This window comes from Gavia stellata, chromosome 25 (assembly GCF_030936135.1).
Source record: "Gavia stellata isolate bGavSte3 chromosome 25, bGavSte3.hap2, whole genome shotgun sequence".
NCBI lineage: Eukaryota > Metazoa > Chordata > Aves > Gaviiformes > Gaviidae > Gavia > Gavia stellata.
In genome coordinates this window covers 8,878,026-8,896,646 of record NC_082618.1, presented here as the reverse complement: position 1 = coordinate 8,896,646, position 18,621 = coordinate 8,878,026, and the positions used below count along the sequence as shown (strand labels likewise).

The following is an 18,621-nucleotide window of genomic DNA, read 5'->3' as shown; positions in this document are numbered from 1 at the left end:
GTCCCTGCTGCCTGGAAGTAAACCATATTCCTCACAGCCTTCCACCCCAACTGTGCATCCTGCTTATTAAAAAGAGCCAATACAAAGTAAGTGCATAGTGTGTTGAAGATGAGAGAACTCCCCTGCCACTGCTGTGGAACTGGATCTCTTTTCCTAAATACCAAACTGATTATAGCAACAAAATATATGGCCATTAAAAATTTTCTACTCAGTATACATATATATGCATTATATTTTCATAAATAAATTTTAATGAAGAAAAAGGCATCAAAGTGTGTTTTACCTGGACATCATAGAGAGCTACAATGTTCTCATGCTGAAGTTCCTGTAAAACAAAATATTTGTATTATGGAAATAGCCTGTTGTTATTACTTTAAATTTAACATGCTGGGTGATAATCAGAGAGAACCAAATTTTACAAAGAAAAGTAGTCTCTTTTTAGATCATCTGATGGAATTTGGAGAAAATCCCAACTATTTAGACAATATTTACAGGAATATGAAATTATGCAGTATCTTCAGAGGTCTTAAAAACATTTGGTTCCAGAATTTGTTTTCTGTCTTGTTATGGAAAGTACTACCAGCACAAGGTCCTTTCATGAGTACTGAAAACTGACTGAATTTTATTTTATAGTCTTACACAATTTCTTGCTTAGCGGAGTAACCAACTACCCTATTTTCAAGTCAACTTACCATTTTACAACAAAATGAAAATCAAACCAAGTAACACCAAATAAAACTCACAGGACAGCTCAGGCAATTATTTTTAATTGCTCAGAAAAGCATCTGTCTTTGCTAAGTACTTGCAGCACGCTAATACACCCAACACTACAATTTCTGGTGTATCATAAATATACTAGAATATATTCTAGAATGTAGAATAGAATGTATATATTAGTATGTAAAATAGTGATGTATCTCAAGAAGCTTGGAAACACCGAAAGAAAGCGGCACTAATTATTACTGCAAAGCTATGTAAAATGAGATGTGGTGAAGTTCAGAAAGCAGAGAATGCTAAGAGACCATCCAAGGAGACATTTCTGTAAAATAGCATTGAAAAACTAAACGATGCTCCGTTTTATTTCCTTCATTAAAGCCACACTACACATTTTAAGTCAATTAACACAGCTCAGAAGTAGGAAGACTGCTTCAGGAATGAAATTCAGCATGCCGATTTTAGCTTTCAAGGCATCTTTGAGCAAAGAAGATGAAGAAAGATCAAAGACTGATGTTTTACCCTCAGCTACGACTTTTGCTGTATGCAATGCTTGGGAAAGGTGCCACATTAGCCATCCTGAAGGACAAAGTTTTCCGTATGTGCAATAAGCAAAGCACAGAGACTGGTTCTACAACAGTTTCCCACTTTTAACTACAAAAGCATGCCCATAACCTGTTCTGAGACCATTTCCAGAACTAAAAAAGTATCTTTTTCTTTTTTTTCCTTGGTATTTTTAGTTCTGGATTTCTCCTGGAACTAACAAAGAAACAAAAGGCAGAATAGCAATTACTGTGATACTACCCATGACCCGGAATGAACTAGGTCAAAAGTCTCTTTCCCTTTTCAAGTAAAGCAGCTTTAAAAATCACTGCAAATTAACATACCTTTAAGATTTTTATTTCTTTTCCAAGTAGGATTTGTGACTTTGACAAGTTCTTTTTGTTAATACTCTTTATGGCTACTTCCCAATCAGTTTTCTGGAAACAAACAAACAAAAAAGTATTGTCAGTTTTATATTTTTTTTAATTTTATCCACTAACAACTAGCTAGTAAACCAGTGGAAAAAAAGTTGCGAGATCACCCCTTCTCTACCCACCAGTGATTACTACATCACATGACACCATCAAAAACTACTTAATTCCACAATAGCTCAGACAGCTACAAAAATCCAGCTGCAGCTACCCTGCATTTTCATGGAATCAAAAGCATTTAAAAAAAAAAAGTAAGTAATCATATCCCATTTATTTCTTGATAGCGGCGCTATGTATCTGCTTTTTAGTCCTTTCTCAACGATCAAGTTACTTTTACTCTCCTTTAAGGACTTCCCATTTTCAGCCTTCTTATGCTCTACAGCTGAAAATTTCACAAGAAAACATCTGGTTTTTTTCAAGTAAACTTCTATGTTGTCTATTTATATATTATCTAAAAATAAGTTGCCTATTTATTTGTAAGGTGGAAGCCCCTCTATTGGCTTTTAAGGTTTCTGTTTTCCTTTCTCCCTTTTTTTTTTTAACCCCAAAATCACTGCACTGTGCCTCTCCAAGTTGCCAGTACTAGCCTAATGCTCCAACAGGATAAATCTGAAGAGTTGTCTTCCGGAAAGCAGAGCACTTTAGGCACCAACACTAGAATAAACTCTCCCAGCACCAAGAAACCATAACGTAACTATGAATATCCGTGGTGATTAGCAAGCCACGCCAGGAAACCAGACACCTCTGAATTTAAGAAATCTTCAGCCAATCCCAAAGGAGACAATTTTCCATTAGATCCCTCGTTATCCAGCGAGATAAACATGACCCTCCTGACAAACAAAGGGCTCAGCCTCCCATACAGCTGCAACTCTCCCCTCGCCGTTATGTTAGGGAGCTACCAAACAGCAGAAAGGAGAGGTGGGAACGCAGATAGATTGCTGATTTTTTAGGGGAGGGGGAAAAAAAAAAAAGGGTTTCTGGAGGCCGGGAGCCGGCTGCTCGGCTCTCGGGCTGCGGCAGCGGCAGGCCGGCCGCCGGGGCTGCCCCGGGTGCAGGCCCAGCCCCGGGCCCCGCCGCCCCCGCGCCGGTCCCTCAGCCCCCCCCGCACCTTTCTGTCTTTTTTCCCCTCCCCAAACACCCAAATGACGACAAAACTCCCCAAAGGACACCCCCCGCCCCAGCTGTCACCCCCCGGGAGGGGCTCCTGACGGCTGCAGCCCCGCGGAGCGACCCCGGCCCCGGGCGGGGGTTGTGTAACCAGCCCCGCTCCGGCTGCGGGCGAAGCCCGTCCCTGTTTACCTTGCGGTGGCGACCTTTGAAGACCACAGCAAAGGCTCCGTGTCCTATCAGGTCCTTCTTGCTGTACTCAAAGTCCCCCACCACCTCCATCATCCCTCAGGGGGGCATGAAGCCCCGGGAAGGAAGGAGGGAGGGAGGGAAAACAAAGGGGCTCTTCCTCCGGCCGAGGCAGCTACAGCCGCCTCACGGCAGCCGGCGGCGGGGGGGGAACCTGCCCCTCTCCTGGCTGCCCCCGGCGGCGGGGGCAGCTCCTCTCATACCGCGGGGGCAGCCGCAGACCCCCGGGCCGGCGGGGCTGCTGCAGGGCGTCTCCGAGGCGAGGGGCTCCGTCTGGCATGGGGAGGGCAAGGCGGGGAAGGCGGGGGAAGGCTCTCAGGGGCCGGGCGTGAGGGGACAGCGCGGCATCGGCGCCGGGACGAGGGGCCTCCTCAGCGGGGAAGGGGGCTCCGCGCCCTGCCGCTGCCCGCCCCCATGGCCCCGCCACAGCGGGGGCTGCCGGCGCCGCGGCCCCCTTCAGGGACCGAGCTCCAGAGCATCCAGCAGGGCGGGGAGAGGCGCGGCCCGCGGCTCCGGCGGTGGCTGTCGCTGTCTCCGCCGCACTCCCCGGCCCCGGGAAGGGAGGAAGCAGTGAGGGCGCAGACGGGGGTCTCTCAGGCCGCCACCGCCTCCCGGAGCCGCCACCGCCCCGCCAGCTCAGCCCCAGCGATCCGCACCCCGCCGGCTCCGACTGCCCGGACCTCCGCGCCACCCCACGCGTTTTATAGGCCGCATCGCGCAGGCCCCAGCGCTCGGCTGCTTCCGCCGGCGGCCAAAGAGTGCCTCACCCCGTTTAACCCGGCGGGAGCGCGAGGCGGGGTCTTCCCGCCGCCATCTCCTCAGGAGCGCGCCCCGCCCCGGGCCCCGCCGACCTCTCCTCAGCCCCGGGCTGGGCCTAGGGCCCCTCCGGCCCCGCACACCCCCAGCCCGCCACGGCTCCGGGGGCCGGTCCTCGTCCTCCCCTCAGGGAGGAGGGTAACCCGGGCCCCGGGGACCAGCCCCTGTCCTCACCCCAGCACCGGGGCAGAGAGGCCGAAGTCGAGTTCAGCCCCGCACGCCCGGCTACCAACTTTTAACACTTGCTGTATACAACTGTAGCCATTTTCTTGGCTGTTTCAGGCCCACCTGCCAGTGAGGACAACGCTGAGGGGCCACCGGGAGAGGAGGGAGGGCCAGAGGTGCCCTGGAGCCAGCTGCCGGCAGCAGGGAGCGAGGCAGGGCAGCAGCCAGAGGCGGGAAGGCAGGTATTCCATCATCCCACCCTGCCTCGCTGCCAGGGCGGCGATACTGCTTACCCAGCAGCTCCCGGGTCGTACGCTCTCAGCACCGTCCTGCTCCACTAGTAAGCAAGACTCTACGTCAGCCCTAATAGAAGGAACTTAAATGAATGGAGAAGCAATGGAGGAACAAGCATGCAAAATGCCGTAAGCCAAAGACAGTTCAAGTTGCTCGCTCTCTTTATAAGGAGAACAACCTCTTTAATTTACAGCCTCTGTCCCCCAGCACTTTTAGATCAGCCTGGGGCTGTTTACAGCAACATGTACAAACATCAAAAAAAAAAAAAACAACCAGGCACCACACACCAGTCACATGGAACCTTTGACCTTCACCTCCAGATCTGCAAAACTACACTCCTTTCCTTTCCGTTCCTCACTGCTCTCCTTCCCCTCCTCTCTGTCCATGTTCTCCATCACACTACCTCCGCATCCCGGAGCTGTTTCAGGCCCCCACAACATGCCCATCTGCCCCAGACCCCCTCAGCACTCTGACGCCGCAGCAGCAAGGATTAACTCTCCATTGAAGTTACAGACGGCACAAGGTATGCCTCGGGATCACGCGGGGGCAGAGCTCCGACCCCACATAGCTGTGCTGCGCCTTCTCTCATGTGATACAGGGTCTGCTTTCAGCGCCGCAAGATCAAAATAGAGACTGAGCAGAATTACACTGTTGGTCCTCTCCCTGTTCTTCACGTATCTCCCTTTGCTTTCCGGCACTCAAAACCAAGCACTACTGGAGCTGTGTGCCACCAAAACCTCCCTCGCTAAACACTTCTCCAAAGACAATACACCTGCATAAAAAAAATATTCAGCAGGAGATACTTAAGGGAATATTGACAGCTTTATGAAGGACGCTGTAAGCTCTAGACATTATATGGAGGCATCAGAAGAATCCCAAGACATCGATTTTGTGCCAAAGACAACCAAAGGGCTTTAAAACCCCTCAAGCCCGAATCCCCCCTTTATTTTCTGAAGTTCTGAGCTCCCATCCAAAATCTGTTCATGGCACTAATCTAACAAACAAAACAGAGAAAGCAAAGCTTACCAAGTAATTTCAGCAGCTCAGAACACCCCCATGGAAGGAACAAATGAGATGTAAAAATATTCCAAGTTAATCATAAATTAAGGCGGTGGTAGTAACACAGACACTCTCTAGTATGCATTCACAATGCCCCTTTAAAACCAGGAAAAAGCCCACAAGTCTCAATGTGTTAAATATTCTAATTCAGAAAATAATTTCCCTGAGAATCGTCTGTTTATTGCCATCCACCTATTCTCACATTCAGTATTAATCCTCTCAGCATCAGTGTGTATCCTCACCCCGAAGTCAATGTCACAAGCTACGTTTTAGGGAAGCTAAAAAAACAAACCAGGAAGATGCCTCTTGAACAGAGAAAGCTACTTCAGGAATTTGTAAGCCACCCATTCTGCATTACACTTCAAAACCAAGACACATTTCAGGCACTTCTGATGTCCTTTTGTCCCCATAATGGGGCTGGAGCCCTGGAGCAGGTTTGTTTCAGCACAGCAAGGACAAAACAGCCAGGAGCAGCGGGGAGGTTTGACCAGAATAACTAAACATATTGCTGTCACACTGGGATTCCAACGGGATCTGAAGAGCCGAGGTCTGAAAAACCCCTTGCGAAGGGCTCTGGGATTTGCATGCAGGTCACTCATTTGAGCTGGGTCCTTGTTTAGTCTCTTCTTTAGTTTCTAGGTGTCAGTATTTCTAGCACTGGTGGCCTACAATAAACCTATTTACAGACAGCACCTTCACTTGCTTTTGCTGCTGAAAGACGTCAGACACAAAGCGGACTGTATTTGCCCGCCTTTCCCAAAGGGAGCCTCATTACCAGAGATGTTGGGAGAGTGATGCAGGATAACCCTGCAGGGCTCGTGCTGCTCCTCCCTCGCCCAAGGAATACACGCACATACTCGCCATTTAGCACGGGCAGGCAGCAGCAGCCCTGCAGCACTCGGAGGGATGCACTGCTCTGCACTGACAAGCCAGGAGGCAGGACAATAAAATACCCAGCACGCTCAAAAAGCATGGCCAGCCAGTGGGTACCAGTACCATGTCTAACCGACCACAGCGATCCCCCAAAAGCACAGAGAAAAAGCACCGAGTTTGTTTATTTCTAACATCGTACTGTGCAAGAACTGCAGCCCACTGACAGCGACCACCACCGACCTGCAGCTCAGTGAGGACCACCAATTTACCGGGTCAGAGTGAAGAAAACACAGAATAACAGCACTGGAGATGGATTTGTAGCTCTCTCCCATCTGCACTGCATTGGTTCAGCCAAATTAGTCCCTCAGATGTGAGCCAGGACTCATAATCACAAGAGCAACAGATCTGGGAAGGAATTAGCACCTTCCAGGTTGCTTGTTTGAGTACACAAGAGAAGTATGCTTTCATCTGGCAGCAGCTCCCCAGAATACAGACATCACCGTTCTGAGTTTCCGTAACACCGTTCATCCTCAAAAGCGCTACTGGTCTTCACAGTAAGCCCTTTTCTGCCTTATCACCAAAATGCAGCCTTTTCTGAGGTAGAAACATCACCTGAACAGTGCCTGGGTTGACCCAAAGAAAAGCAGAGAGAAGACTGTTTTTCCTAATGTTCATGCAGAAGAATGAATGAAGGTGCTGATTTTCTTCCTGCTCATCAAAAGATTTTTCTTGTATCTCCCCCCAGGCTATAAACATGCACATAGAAGTTAAATTACTGATCTGGGAAAATAATCAAATGATCAGCTGAGTTGAGCAGAACATGAACGTGTGGCTCCAAGGACCCAGGGAGCACAATGCTTACACCACGTGGCCAGCCCTCCTGTGTGGATAAGCAGAACGCACAGCCCTGAGTTTTCATAAGGATGCTAAGGCCTCACTTATCTAAATCAACCCCCAAAGGCAGGAGTCTAGCACTGTGCGGTTCATCCCAGCACTATCCCAGACAGCCCACCTCATCCTAAGAGCTCCCACCGTTTTCTTCTCTCCTTCCTTCCCTCCCTCCAGTATACCCAGGAATTTCTGAGATAGGTAAACCCTTCTCAGAGGACTGGCATGCTTCCCAGTCCTTATTGTCACTGTCTTCCCATTGGGGATTTGTAACAAAATTAATGGTGGCATCAGCTAAGCTATCACAGCTTTTAAAGGAGAAAGTGTCAGAGGGCTCCACGGGACAGTTTCCAGATATGCTTAAAATTATTCTTATATTACCAGTGAAAAATAATGCCCTTGGGTAGGCATACCTATGTGGTACGCTTAACGAGTAACTCTGGTGAAACTGGATTGAAACAGCAGCAGATACAGAGATTCCCATCACACGGCATTGGAAAAGTTCACATTTCAGTAGGTTTCTTGTAAGGTTAGTGATGCGGTTCCCAGAAAAGCAATCATCAAGTTCCAGCCTACCTTCTAGATTTGTCCTTTAACAAAAAGTAACATCTTCCCCATTAATAACACCATCGACCCGAATCTGCAACTGCAATTCTAAAAATTAGCTAATTAAAGCTCACATCACCAGGAGAGCGAGGGAGGCCGTGCGCTCGCTTCGCCTCCTGCCAAAAAGGAGCCGGCCCCGAAGTGAAGGGCAGCAGCTCTTCCCCAGTGCATGAGAGCAGGCAAGAGACTGCAGAGCAATGCCCAGGAAATGCCGCATTCAAATAAAACTGGGAGGAGTGTTACGAGATTACTTAGGAATACAGCTGGAAGGGGGCCAGCATTTAGTATGCATAAAGGCTGGTACTGTATGAATGATAATAATAGTAGCAGCTGCTTAGATAGGAAAATACGATTTGGTATCCGTGCAAACCCATCACATAGTGCGGTTCAAAATCTATCCGCTATCAGGTCACAGAAAGATTAAGGCTGAGATAGCTTCTTTTCGTGTAAACTTAGTTGCAAGGCCCCCTCTTTCTTCAAGAGGTCTCACTTTGCTTTGGAAAAGCTTTCTGCTCCAGCATTAGGAAGGGGGTTTTTAATCAGGCTCTGTTCGGTGCTTAGTATTACAGAAGCAGAGTCTGAAGGGGTGGCAGGAGCTAGCCCAGGTTAGGAACACAGCCAGAAGGCATGGCGATTGCTCTGGTTTGGAAATCAGTGGACAAGGAAGTGGTCTTTAGGTACTCGTGCGCAGGGCCAAGCCAGTCCCCACAGGTGGGATCACTTCCCCCAGCTCTGATACATCCCCACTCCTAACACAAAATGCAGCATGGATTAACAGGGCACAGAGACCCTGTGCAGCACTTTGGGAGACGAAGCACAGAACGATGCTTCTTCCCCCAGAAAGAGCCACGTACTACCAGGAGCTGCAGAAGCTGCCGCTTTCAGCAAGTCAAACCTGGGGACACAGAGCTGAACTCCCGAGGGTGGATTGTTTCCTTTAGCACAGGCAGCCCAAAAAACTTGCAAAATAGGCAGGCTTCTTGGCTGTTACCGAGATCCGTCAGCTGCACATGTGCTCCTCTCCTTCCCAAGGGCACGGCAGTCCAGAGAAGCAGAATTACCAGCTACAGTTTTCAATCACCCTGTCCCACAACATTTACCTTAGTGAATTACGCAAGGTTTTGTTTATGCAGATGGACGCAACATGGCCTTTGCTGTCAGCAAGAACCAGCTGGAGGAAGCACGTTAATGAAAGAACAGGTACAGGATATCGAGTTCTTCCCAAAAGATCCCATGAAGATAGAGCCTGCTAACTTGGCTGGCAGAAAGAGATGCTAACAACAGGAACCATGATTTGTTCTCAGTCATACTAAAGATTTAACCCTTTGTTCCAGTCTTTTGTTCAACTGAACACTTGCAGACAAGCAAATGGCCATTACTGCACCATCCCCTCTTAAGTCTCCAAAGCAATCCTGTCAGCAGGAATAAAGTCCTAAAATGCATCTTCTGCAGCTGGGAAGCATCCGAGACCCAAACTCTTGTTCTCAGTTGTAGTAATCACTGAGTAGCAACTGCGGTATAAGGGCTATGGAGAATGTTTTGGCCTTCGCATTAGCTTGCTGCAACTAAATCTGACAATATAATCTCTATTCCTTATTAATCACATCTTGATTTTCACTGTTTTGTAACCGTCCTGGAAATAAACGCTAAATCCAGGTTTATTTGCCTCATGACTGTTGGAAGCCTGAACTGACTTACAAAAAGGCTCCTAAGCAAGCTTACAAATATATAACTGACAGCGTGAATCCCTCTCACACACTGGGCAAGCAAATGCACTTGAGAAATTCCAGAAGGAGCCAGCTCTGTGCAATGTAAGTTTTGCCATTTACTGTGAGAGTCCCAGCCCTGCCATCATCACGAATCCAGGGCAAGGGACAAACACCACCCAAAACGCCTGCTCCATTCTTCCCCTTCCCCACCCCTTCCTTCCTTCCCCTCTCTGAGCCGGCAGTGAATGGGAAACGTGCCTCTGAACAGGGGAGAGAGCGCTCAAGTGCCTCGTTCCCCCATTTTCAAGAGCCATCAAGACCTGAAAACTCAGCACAGCTCTAGCAGTCGTTTGAAGTCCATGCCTGTAGCGCCCTGAACAGATGAGCAAAGGGACTAGCTGCTGTGGATGTGAAGGATCGCTAACAGATAATGCTCGGCACAGCCCATAGGGAAATGGGCTGAGTGGAAAGGCAAAACCTTACTGGAATAACAAGAAGCCCCAAGACCTTATTCTCAGCAGATCTTTGTCCCAGGCATGCAACCGAGCACAATTCTGCGATGTAATATGTACTGGATTTTCCCCTTCCTCTTCCCCTCTCTGAAGGTCACACAAGGACAACCCTTTCTGTTCCCACTGAAAGCCTCTTCTCTGTAGGATACTTCATACAGCAAAAAGGACATGAGCCGTCCCCACCCTTCGCTTGCCCTTTTCAAGGTGGCAGGCTACCGTAAGGGGGAAATTTCAATAAAAAGCCAGTTGAGATGGAGGCAGATGAGATATCCCTCCTGTCATGTTCAGAGGAAATAATCCTGCAAAGCACAGCTCTTAATAAGAACTAGAATTAAGATTTCCTTAAATAAATATAAGGAAAGAGTCCATGAGGGAAAGCAGCCAACAGGAACAGGAGTCGTGCTCAGGTCAGCCTCCGTCGTCCATCACCTCGCAGATCTCGCAGGCAGATTGTGCCAAGGGCAGGCCAGCTTAGGACGGGACCGGCGGCTTCGTGTCGCTGCTCTTATCGACGCCATCTGCAAAGTGAAAGAGCTGTTGCGCCCATGTGGTCCGGCACCAGTCCTGCCACACGGCCCAGCAGGTACCATCCAAGAGTAGCACAGCGGGGGCCTGGGGACCAGGTTCCTTCATCAGCCGTGGTCAAATGGCAACCAGCTCACAGGAATTCGTCTGTCTGCATAACTGGGAGATGGAGGAAGGTGAGAAAGGAAGGGTCTGACCGACTGGTGCAACTGTTCCTTCCCCTCTCCAGGAGCCAAAACATGCGAGTCAAATTTCACCACTGACTACTCAGTTGGAGGGACTCTGCTTTCTAGTCATCTCCCAGGGGACAGCAGCAGTTCCTGCCCTGAGGGAGGTCAGGTCTCCGGGCTGGAATTTGGCCCAGCGCTGCACTTTCTGCAAGGAAAGATCATGCCCTAACCGTGTAGGTCTCTGCAAAGAGACTGCAGCTCTGAAAGACATATGGAGTGGCTGTGACAATCTCCGTGGACAGACAACAGGTTACTTACATCCGCAAACACTTATCCTTCCCTCCGCTCGCTACCCTCTGTCCGTCCGGGCTCCAATCTGTTGCATACACCTAGTAGTAGGAAAAGACCCCGTTATTTCTGCTGGGAGGAGGAGCCACTCCTTCCTCTCTCAAACACCTCAGCTTGACCACCTCACCTCATCTGCATGGCCAGGAAGATCAATGGCCAGTTTCTTCATCTTGGCATCCCAGACCTTCAGTGTGCTGTCACTGCTCCCGCTCACCAGCAACCGGCTGTCGGCTGACCAAGCGATCTGATACACAGCTGAGACATGCCCTCTCAGCGACGTCAGGTACCTGGTGCGGAGCAGGCACAAAGAAGCTGTTAGAGGAGCAGACAGCTGGGTTTGTTGGAAACCTGCCCTTGCCCAGCCTTCAGGTTTCTTCTCCAGCTGCGAGCAAGCAAGCAAGCACAGTCACAGGATGCTCAGCAAACCCCAAGCCAGCACACACAAGGCAGTCAATTGCTTGGTTTAATGGGTACGGTGGTGTTAGATGATGGTTGGACTTGATGACCTTACAGGTCTTTTCCAACCTTAGTGATTCTGTGATTCTATACAGAGTCCATAGGTGGTTCAGGCTGTCTAAAAACCCTCCCAGATGGGCTCACAGCCTTCTAGAGGACAGCTCTTCATCTCAACTCCTCTGCCAAGAAACCTTTATCCAACAGGCTACACTACAGCCTCACTGCACAGATGTGTCCTCCTTCTCTCTGGCTGAGCAGCCTGGATTTAGAAGAACCGTTAAAATTATTGACATGAAACCCAAGCTCATCAGTACAAAGGCAGAACAAGGGAAGGACTGCTGCCCCAGCAAGCCCACCAATGCTCTGGCAGAAGGTTAAAAGCTGGACTACAGGAGCATCCAAACACCAACAGCACCACTTGCAACTACAAGAATTTGCATTGTCCAGAACAAGCTGTTCTCTGGCACAGGAACCGTTTAAACTGGGTCAGTCTACAGTGTGCAATGCACATGTCTTCAGGAGATCAGCCGAGTGGAACATCCCATCCCAGTCTGCAGCAGGCAGCATGTGCCACACGGGTGCCAGGCAGTGCTGGGGCTGGGTGACAGCAGGGTTGCACACACACAGCCAAGCACAGACCCCATAACACAGGAGCCAGACAAGGGACTTCGCAAGGGCAGAGAGAGACAGAGGCAACAGAATTACTTTGCATGAGTTCAGGCTACAGAGACGCTGAACACACCAGGGAGTTGCTGGCAATGACACTGGGGCCCGTCTCTGCGTAACCTGTGCATTACATGCAGACCCCATACGAGCACCATCTCTGTAACAGCACAAACCAACTCACTTTCCTGTCCTACCATCCCAGAGCTTTATGGACTTGTCAAAGGAAGCACTGGCTATTATCCGGGTGTCTGGCGAGAAGAGGACTTGGTTAATCAATGCCTGGTGGCCTGTCATTCTCTCCAGTGGCTTCTTGTCTTCTGCTGGTCTCCAAAGAAACAGAGTGAAATCATCTGACCCCGAGACGAGCCTTTCTGGTTCCTGGCCCTGAGAAAGGGATGAAAGAGCCCAAGTCCTGTACAAGCCAGGTGTGGAGAGCTCAGAAGCACACCAGTGTTGGGGTCAACAGCCAACTCTGTACGTTTACTGCTTCAACCAGTAACAGTGTTAGAAACGACAGCAGGGACAAAAGGGACTTACCCTGACTTGGTCATACCTCTGCTGTGCCTTGTCTTTCAGTTCTGCCACTGAAAGAGGGAAAGGGAGAGGGGAAGGAAGAGAGATTTGAAATCCTTAGGTGAAAGGAAACTTTATAACCCCGTGATGCCAATTCCAATCTGTGGGTCAAGAAGATGCATTTAGGACTGCTCATCCACTTTCTCTTTGCCAAGGGTGATACTGAGAGCAAAAGCCCTTGAAAACAGAGTGGCCATCCCATCCCCCAGACTGCTTGACCCTGTGCACGGGCAAGGAAGATCGTGGCTGCCAGCATGACCGACACAGGACCTGCTCCCAGCTCTCAAGATTGCTTTGGCTCACAGCAGCATTAAGAAGAGCCATCAGGTCTCCTCACTATTCTCCCCACCGCCTCCCCCAGCCTACAACATGGGTGCTGCACTTACAGGAGCCGCTCACATCCTGTGGGTTGATGGTGGCTTCAGCAGGTTCGAAGGCACCAGTGCGGAGAACGTAGTCGGTACTAAGGGCCATGGTGTTCACCCAGTGAGCGTGGCCCTGCAAGGTGCGGCAGAGGACCCCCTGGAAACAAAACCACCCGCTTAGAGAAGAATGGGCAGGACAGAGCCAGACTGCGCAGGAACCCCCAGACCCATTGGGCTGCGAGGACCAGCCCTGAACTTTCCAAACCCTCTTGCCCAAGCTGCAGGCAGGACTGTAGCCAGGCTTAGCAGGGAAGAAACAACCCTATTGAGCTTCAGGAACCAGTTTCACACAGGGCCTTGCACGGAGCCCACCAGCATAGGTCGCCCCAGGGACGTCTCCAGCTTTTAGCCTCATTTTACGCTTTTAGGGATGAAAACATTGTACAACAGCTACCCCTTCCAAATGGTGTCAAGCAACAGGCTCTGACAGATCAAGAGGATACAGCACCCACTCTGCACCTCCATTTTCCAGGGCACAAGCTGTGCCAGGAAGAGCAAAGCTACAACACAGCGTGTCCAGCCCCCTTCACCGGCAGCCCCAAGGCTGCCTGCCTCACTTACATCCTGGCTCCTCCAGACTTTGATGGTCCTGTCCTGGGAGGAGGAGTAGAGCAAGCCATCCCCCCCCCACTTCACACACGTCACCGACTGTGTGTGGCTCGTGAGGATTTTGTCACACCTGCCCATCAGCGTGTCCCAGATGCGGATGCTGCCATCCTTGGAGGCACTTGCCAGGTAGCGGCACTCTGGGTTTCTGGGCAAAAAAGAAGATCAAATCCATATGCGCAGCACACACAGCTCCTCCACCAAGCTCTTCCCACATCAGCCCCAGAGGATTCAAGGGTCCAGAATTCAACAAAAGACAACTTTCTCGTTTGGCTTAAGATCAGAGGGAGGCCGGACAGGGGCAGAGCACTGACCTACAAGAGTACAAGATCCCTCAAGGCAGGGGAGAGGCAGCAGATGCTTCCCTCCAAACCGACTCCTGGGCTGCACACTGGAGGCATCAATCCAGGGTAAACCTGGCACCTAAGCCCTTGGCAATGACCTTGCTTTCACAGGAGGCAGCTTTAACCCACTGGCTAACGAGGGGACCACAAACTGGCACCTTCCCGGGCACTGGCTGGGGAGAGCCCTGGGCAGGGGGATCAGTATGCCTTACACAGGCAGCACAGACCAGCAGCAATGGGAACGCGTCAAATGCTCCCCTGCCTATGCTATGCTTCGCCTCCGGCAGGAAACTTGCTGGCCTGCAGACACAGAGTGCTGCTGTGCTGAAAGCAGCAACGTCCATCCACGTGGCTCAGGGGGGCAAATTTAACACATCTGGAAGCAGCTGGCCACAACCCAGCAAGGACAGGGGAGCCACAGCCCTCTGTCCTTTGCACAACATATTTACCACTCAACATGGTTTTAATGTCAAAGAAAGTGGTCCCCGGCACCAGCAGCAGTGAGGAAGAGCACAGCCCCTCCTGTTGCGCAGGAACTGAGAGGGGAGTGCAGCTGGCTGGAGACAGACAAGTGGAGCCCTGGCACGGTCATCGCCCTCCTCTCCATTTCCTCATTCTCCTTTATAATCAGTTTTTGCTAATCCAGTCAGTTGTTTGCAAATAGCTGGAGTTTCCTACTGGCAAATTCAATTTGCAGGGCTCTGCTCTGAAGGGGCCCTGTTTCTTTCTTTTTATTTATTTATTTCTATCATGTCCCGGATTATTAGCCACAACTGTCCCTCTCCACCCATCTTTCCCAGACAGAGCTTTAGCTGACTGAAGGCATAAGGGGATTGCACAGTTAATCAGCCCTCATGATAAAGAAACTGAATGTCAGAGGCAACCAGGATGCAGGTGAGCAGAAAGGGAGTACCCTGCAGAGCCTGAGCTCGGGCACCACGCAGGTGGACTTTCCTGCTCCCAGCTCAGCACGCTGGGGAGAGGCATATCAAATGTTTGTCCAGCACCGTGAAAACATTAAGCATTTTTCATAGGCAAGCATCTCTTTTATACAGGGGAAAACAAGAGGCACAGCCTGGCAGTAACTTCCCAAGCACCCTTACGGGGACTGTGAGCAGCAGCTGGGACTCCCGGCTCCAAGTTACACGCACTTTTCCTGGCCCACTTTGGGGGCTGTTCTGCACGCACCCTCTCTGCGCACCATAACGGGAGAAAGGCAAACAGGAGCAGTGCCCTTCAGGTCAGGCTGCTCTTTTCCGTATGAGTAAAGGGAAAGGGCTGGGCTGGCCCTTCACTTACATGTGGAGCGGTTCCCAGCACAGACACGTGATCCATTTGGAGTGGCCAGCAAGCACCCGGCCGATCTGATTGCCGGTGGCTGGGTCCCAGAGAAATATCTGTCCAAGAGAGGAAGAAAGAGGGTCGCGTCAGGCCGCACACATCATGTGAATTCCAGGGACGTTTGGGCTCCATTTAGAAAGGGTAAGTGTCCTTGGGGTCGCATTTACGTTGGCAGAGGCAGGGAGCAGAAAAAGAGCGGGGCAGGAGGGCTGGATGCCCTTCCAGATCCCTGCAGCAATCAGCTGACATCTCAAAGCATGAGACCTGATCGCCCTCCTCTCTACCTAAAACGCTGCTGCTACAAAAATATCTGCCTCAACTCAAAACCAATCCAGGTCCCCACAAAGCCAGCCTGAGCCTTTGACACCCTGTGCCAGAGAGTTAGGGAACGTTTGTAGAGCGCGATGAAAGCCAGAGCGCACTAAACGCTACTTATTATCGGATTCTGTGGGTGGGACACATGCTGGTTTTCTCTTGTTTTTTTCTCTCTCTACATAAATGTTCATCCAAAGCGCCAAGGCATTAGTCATCTCCTACTTAAGAACCTGGGAGAAACAGGGAAACGGAGGACAAGGAGCTCCCTGGGTTAGATTAAAGCCAGAACAGCACCAAACCAAGGCAGAACCACCCCAGCCTGGCCTGTTTCCCTGGGGCTAGTATCACAGCGGACTGACGAAGTGGCTGCTCAGAAACTGAGCATGGGACAGCAGCGCTCAGCAGCTCTGCGGCCACTCTGTTGCTCCCAGACCGTTGGAAGGTCAGAGCAAGCACCTGCCCCTCTGCAGCTCAGCATGTTGCTGACTCACTTTTAATTGCCCACGAGTGCTCCTGCTTCCCTAGGCATTTCTCTGCGCACCTTAAGCGCAAACATTTTGCCCCACAGCCGGGGCAGGGCCCCCTTCACATTCCTGTAAGAGGGAATTTGTCTGTGTCTGAGCAGGAGCACTGCGAAACAGGCTGCTGCTGCATGTCTGGGTCATGAAAGAGCAGCCCTGGCTTGGCCGGGCAATACCCTTTCTCACTCCAGGCACCCCCCTCGTGATGGAGCCGTCTGCCAAGGACCGTGGCCAAAAGCCGGACTCTTTCCTGTGCGGGGGGAAAAGCGTCTGCCACAAGAGGTCTACAAAGGTGACAAAGCCGGAGCCCTGCCCAGCACAGAGCTCAGAGACGCTATTCGCGACCACTGTGACACATCCACATGCAAAGCTCCTCTGGGGAACGGGAATCCTGCTCAGTACCACTGGATACACCCCTCACGCTCCAGAGAAAACAAGTCTTCACCCCTAATCCCCCATAGCCCCTTTACCATGTTTCATTTTAGTTCAGAACAGGGCTGCAGAGGGTCCCGACACCCCCACAGATCCCCCCCAGCACAGCTGTGGGGGCACCTAGCCCCGCACCGAGGGAGCAGGGACCCAACCCTTACCTGGCTGTTCTTGCAGCCCGAGGCCAGCTTCTTGCCGTCGGGCGACCAGGCGATGCTGAGCACCCAGTGACGGTGACCTGGCGGAGAGAGAGCGAGCACGAGCGGGTGTGAGCCGGGGGCTGTGTCTGTCTGTCCCCGGTGTCCCAGCAGGCAGCTGCCCCCAAGCAGGACTAGAGGTGGGGGGAACCCTCTGTGTTCCTCCTGGCCTGACACTCTTCCTCTACTTTGTTAGTGAAAGAGAGCTACTCCCTCCCGCCCTGAGCCACGGCCCCAGCCTACACGGCTCAGGCAGCACCCAGGCTCTGCTCCGTTTGTCCCCCCGAGCAGGCAGGGGGTCCCTGAGGGAGGGGGCTCAGGAGCTGCCCTCCTGGGACACCCCCGCACCCACCTTTGGCCGTGAACTGCGGCGTCTCCGTGCTGAGGTCCCAGAAGCGGACCGTGGTGTCTCCAGAGCCGCTCGCCAGATACCTGGGAGAGGAGGAAGAGCCCAGCTCAGGGCGGTGCCTGCAAAGGGGGACAACAGCGGCCGCTGCCTCGCCCCGAGCCCCCCACCCACAGCCAGACCCTCGTACTTTCCCGTGGGGCTGAAGGCCACGGAGATGACGGCCTCGGTGTGCCCCTCCAGGGAGCTGGTGCAGCGGGTCACCGCCCGCACCCTGAACACCGCCTGCGGCTGGTAGATGATGTCCAGGACCTTCTCCGTCTCCACCGCCTGCCCCGCCAGCGTCTTCTCCAGCGACGCCACGATCTCGGCATCGTGGACGAAGAAGGCCAGAGGCACCGGCTCATCCTGCGGGAGAGAGGGCAGGAGGGCTAGCGAGGGGCGGCCCAGGGCGGGCTCGGGGGGTGCTGAGGGAGCTCGGGGGGGTCTCACCTTCTGCAGGAGGGCGTTGCAGACCAGCTGCAGCTTGTCCGGGGTGATGGTGACCGGGACGTCGAAGGGGGAGCCCAGGGACTCCCCCGCCTCGTCCCGGAACTGGATCAGGAGCCGCTGCGCGTCCTCGTCCGGCGACATGCTCTGCGGGACAGCGGGCTCAGGGGCGGGCATCCCACCGGGGGAGAGGGGGCAGCCCCACAGCACCCCGCCCGGGCAACGACACCCGCGTGGGGGAGAAGGAGCCGCTACGGGGGAACCCGTCGTGGACCCTTTTGGGGGGGAGAAACACCCTGCAGGCACCGGGACCCTACGCGGGGGGGTGCTGGAGGAGCCCCATAGGGGAACCCCGGGGTGGGTCAGGAGGCTCCGGAGCGCCCCAGCACCACCACCCCTCCAGCATCAGCGCTGCCCCAGCCCCGCTCCCCCTCCCTCCGCCCCCCGCGGTCCCGGTGCGCCCCGGCCCCGCTCACCGCGGCCATGTGCCCGCGCGGCCCACGTGGGCCGGAAGCGGCCCCCTCCGGGGCGGGAGGCGCTGGGCGCGGCGCTGCTGCCCCCTGGCGGCCGGCGGTGGGGGCAGCGCCGCGCCGGGGGACCGCGGGTTCGAGGCCGCGATAGGCGCGTTCCGCCCCGGGAGAGCAGCGGGCGGCGGTCCCGGGCAGGCGAGGGGCGTTTTCCGTGGTGACCACACAGGTGCTTTTTATCGTATTTCTAAAATAAAAAGCAGCAAAACCTAGACAAATTACCCCAAATATCCCATTCCAATAAAAACCGAAGCCAACTCTGCAGCCTGCCCAGCTGCAGTGCGCGTAAAACCTTTGGGGTAAAGAAGAGAAGCGGTGGGGCTGCAATCAAATGTGGTTTATTCATCGTATAAACACTGGCTCCTTGGGCTGGACAG

General features: G+C 52.4%; 2 protein-coding genes across 4 annotated transcripts in view; both read right to left on the bottom strand.

Moving 5' to 3' along the window:
* ULK2 (unc-51 like autophagy activating kinase 2) overlaps positions 1-3,206 on the bottom strand; it is a 40,316-nt gene extending 37,110 nt beyond the window's left edge. For all 3 annotated transcript variants that reach the window (XM_059829139.1, XM_059829140.1, XM_059829142.1), the window contains exons 1-3: positions 2,988-3,206; positions 1,602-1,694; positions 284-325 (exon numbers count right to left, since the gene is read on the bottom strand). In XM_059829139.1, the coding sequence (XP_059685122.1) occupies positions 284-325; positions 1,602-1,694; positions 2,988-3,080 (228 nt within the window). In that variant the 5' untranslated portion in view covers positions 3,081-3,206. The remainder of the gene's footprint in view (positions 1-283; positions 326-1,601; positions 1,695-2,987) is intronic.
* A 6,540-nt stretch (positions 3,207-9,746) lies between these two features.
* Positions 9,747-17,894, bottom strand: NLE1 (notchless homolog 1). The gene is made up of 12 exons (XM_059829518.1): positions 17,721-17,894; positions 17,419-17,636; positions 17,235-17,314; positions 16,847-16,923; positions 15,379-15,476; positions 13,691-13,883; positions 13,091-13,226; positions 12,669-12,715; positions 12,313-12,515; positions 11,137-11,296; positions 10,980-11,050; positions 9,747-10,484 (listed from the first exon to the last, which is right to left on the bottom strand). Exons 1-12 carry the CDS (start codon positions 17,892-17,894, stop codon positions 10,472-10,474), a joined length of 1,470 nt encoding a protein of 489 aa, XP_059685501.1. The 3' UTR covers positions 9,747-10,471.
* Positions 17,895-18,621: the final 727 nt, after the last annotated feature.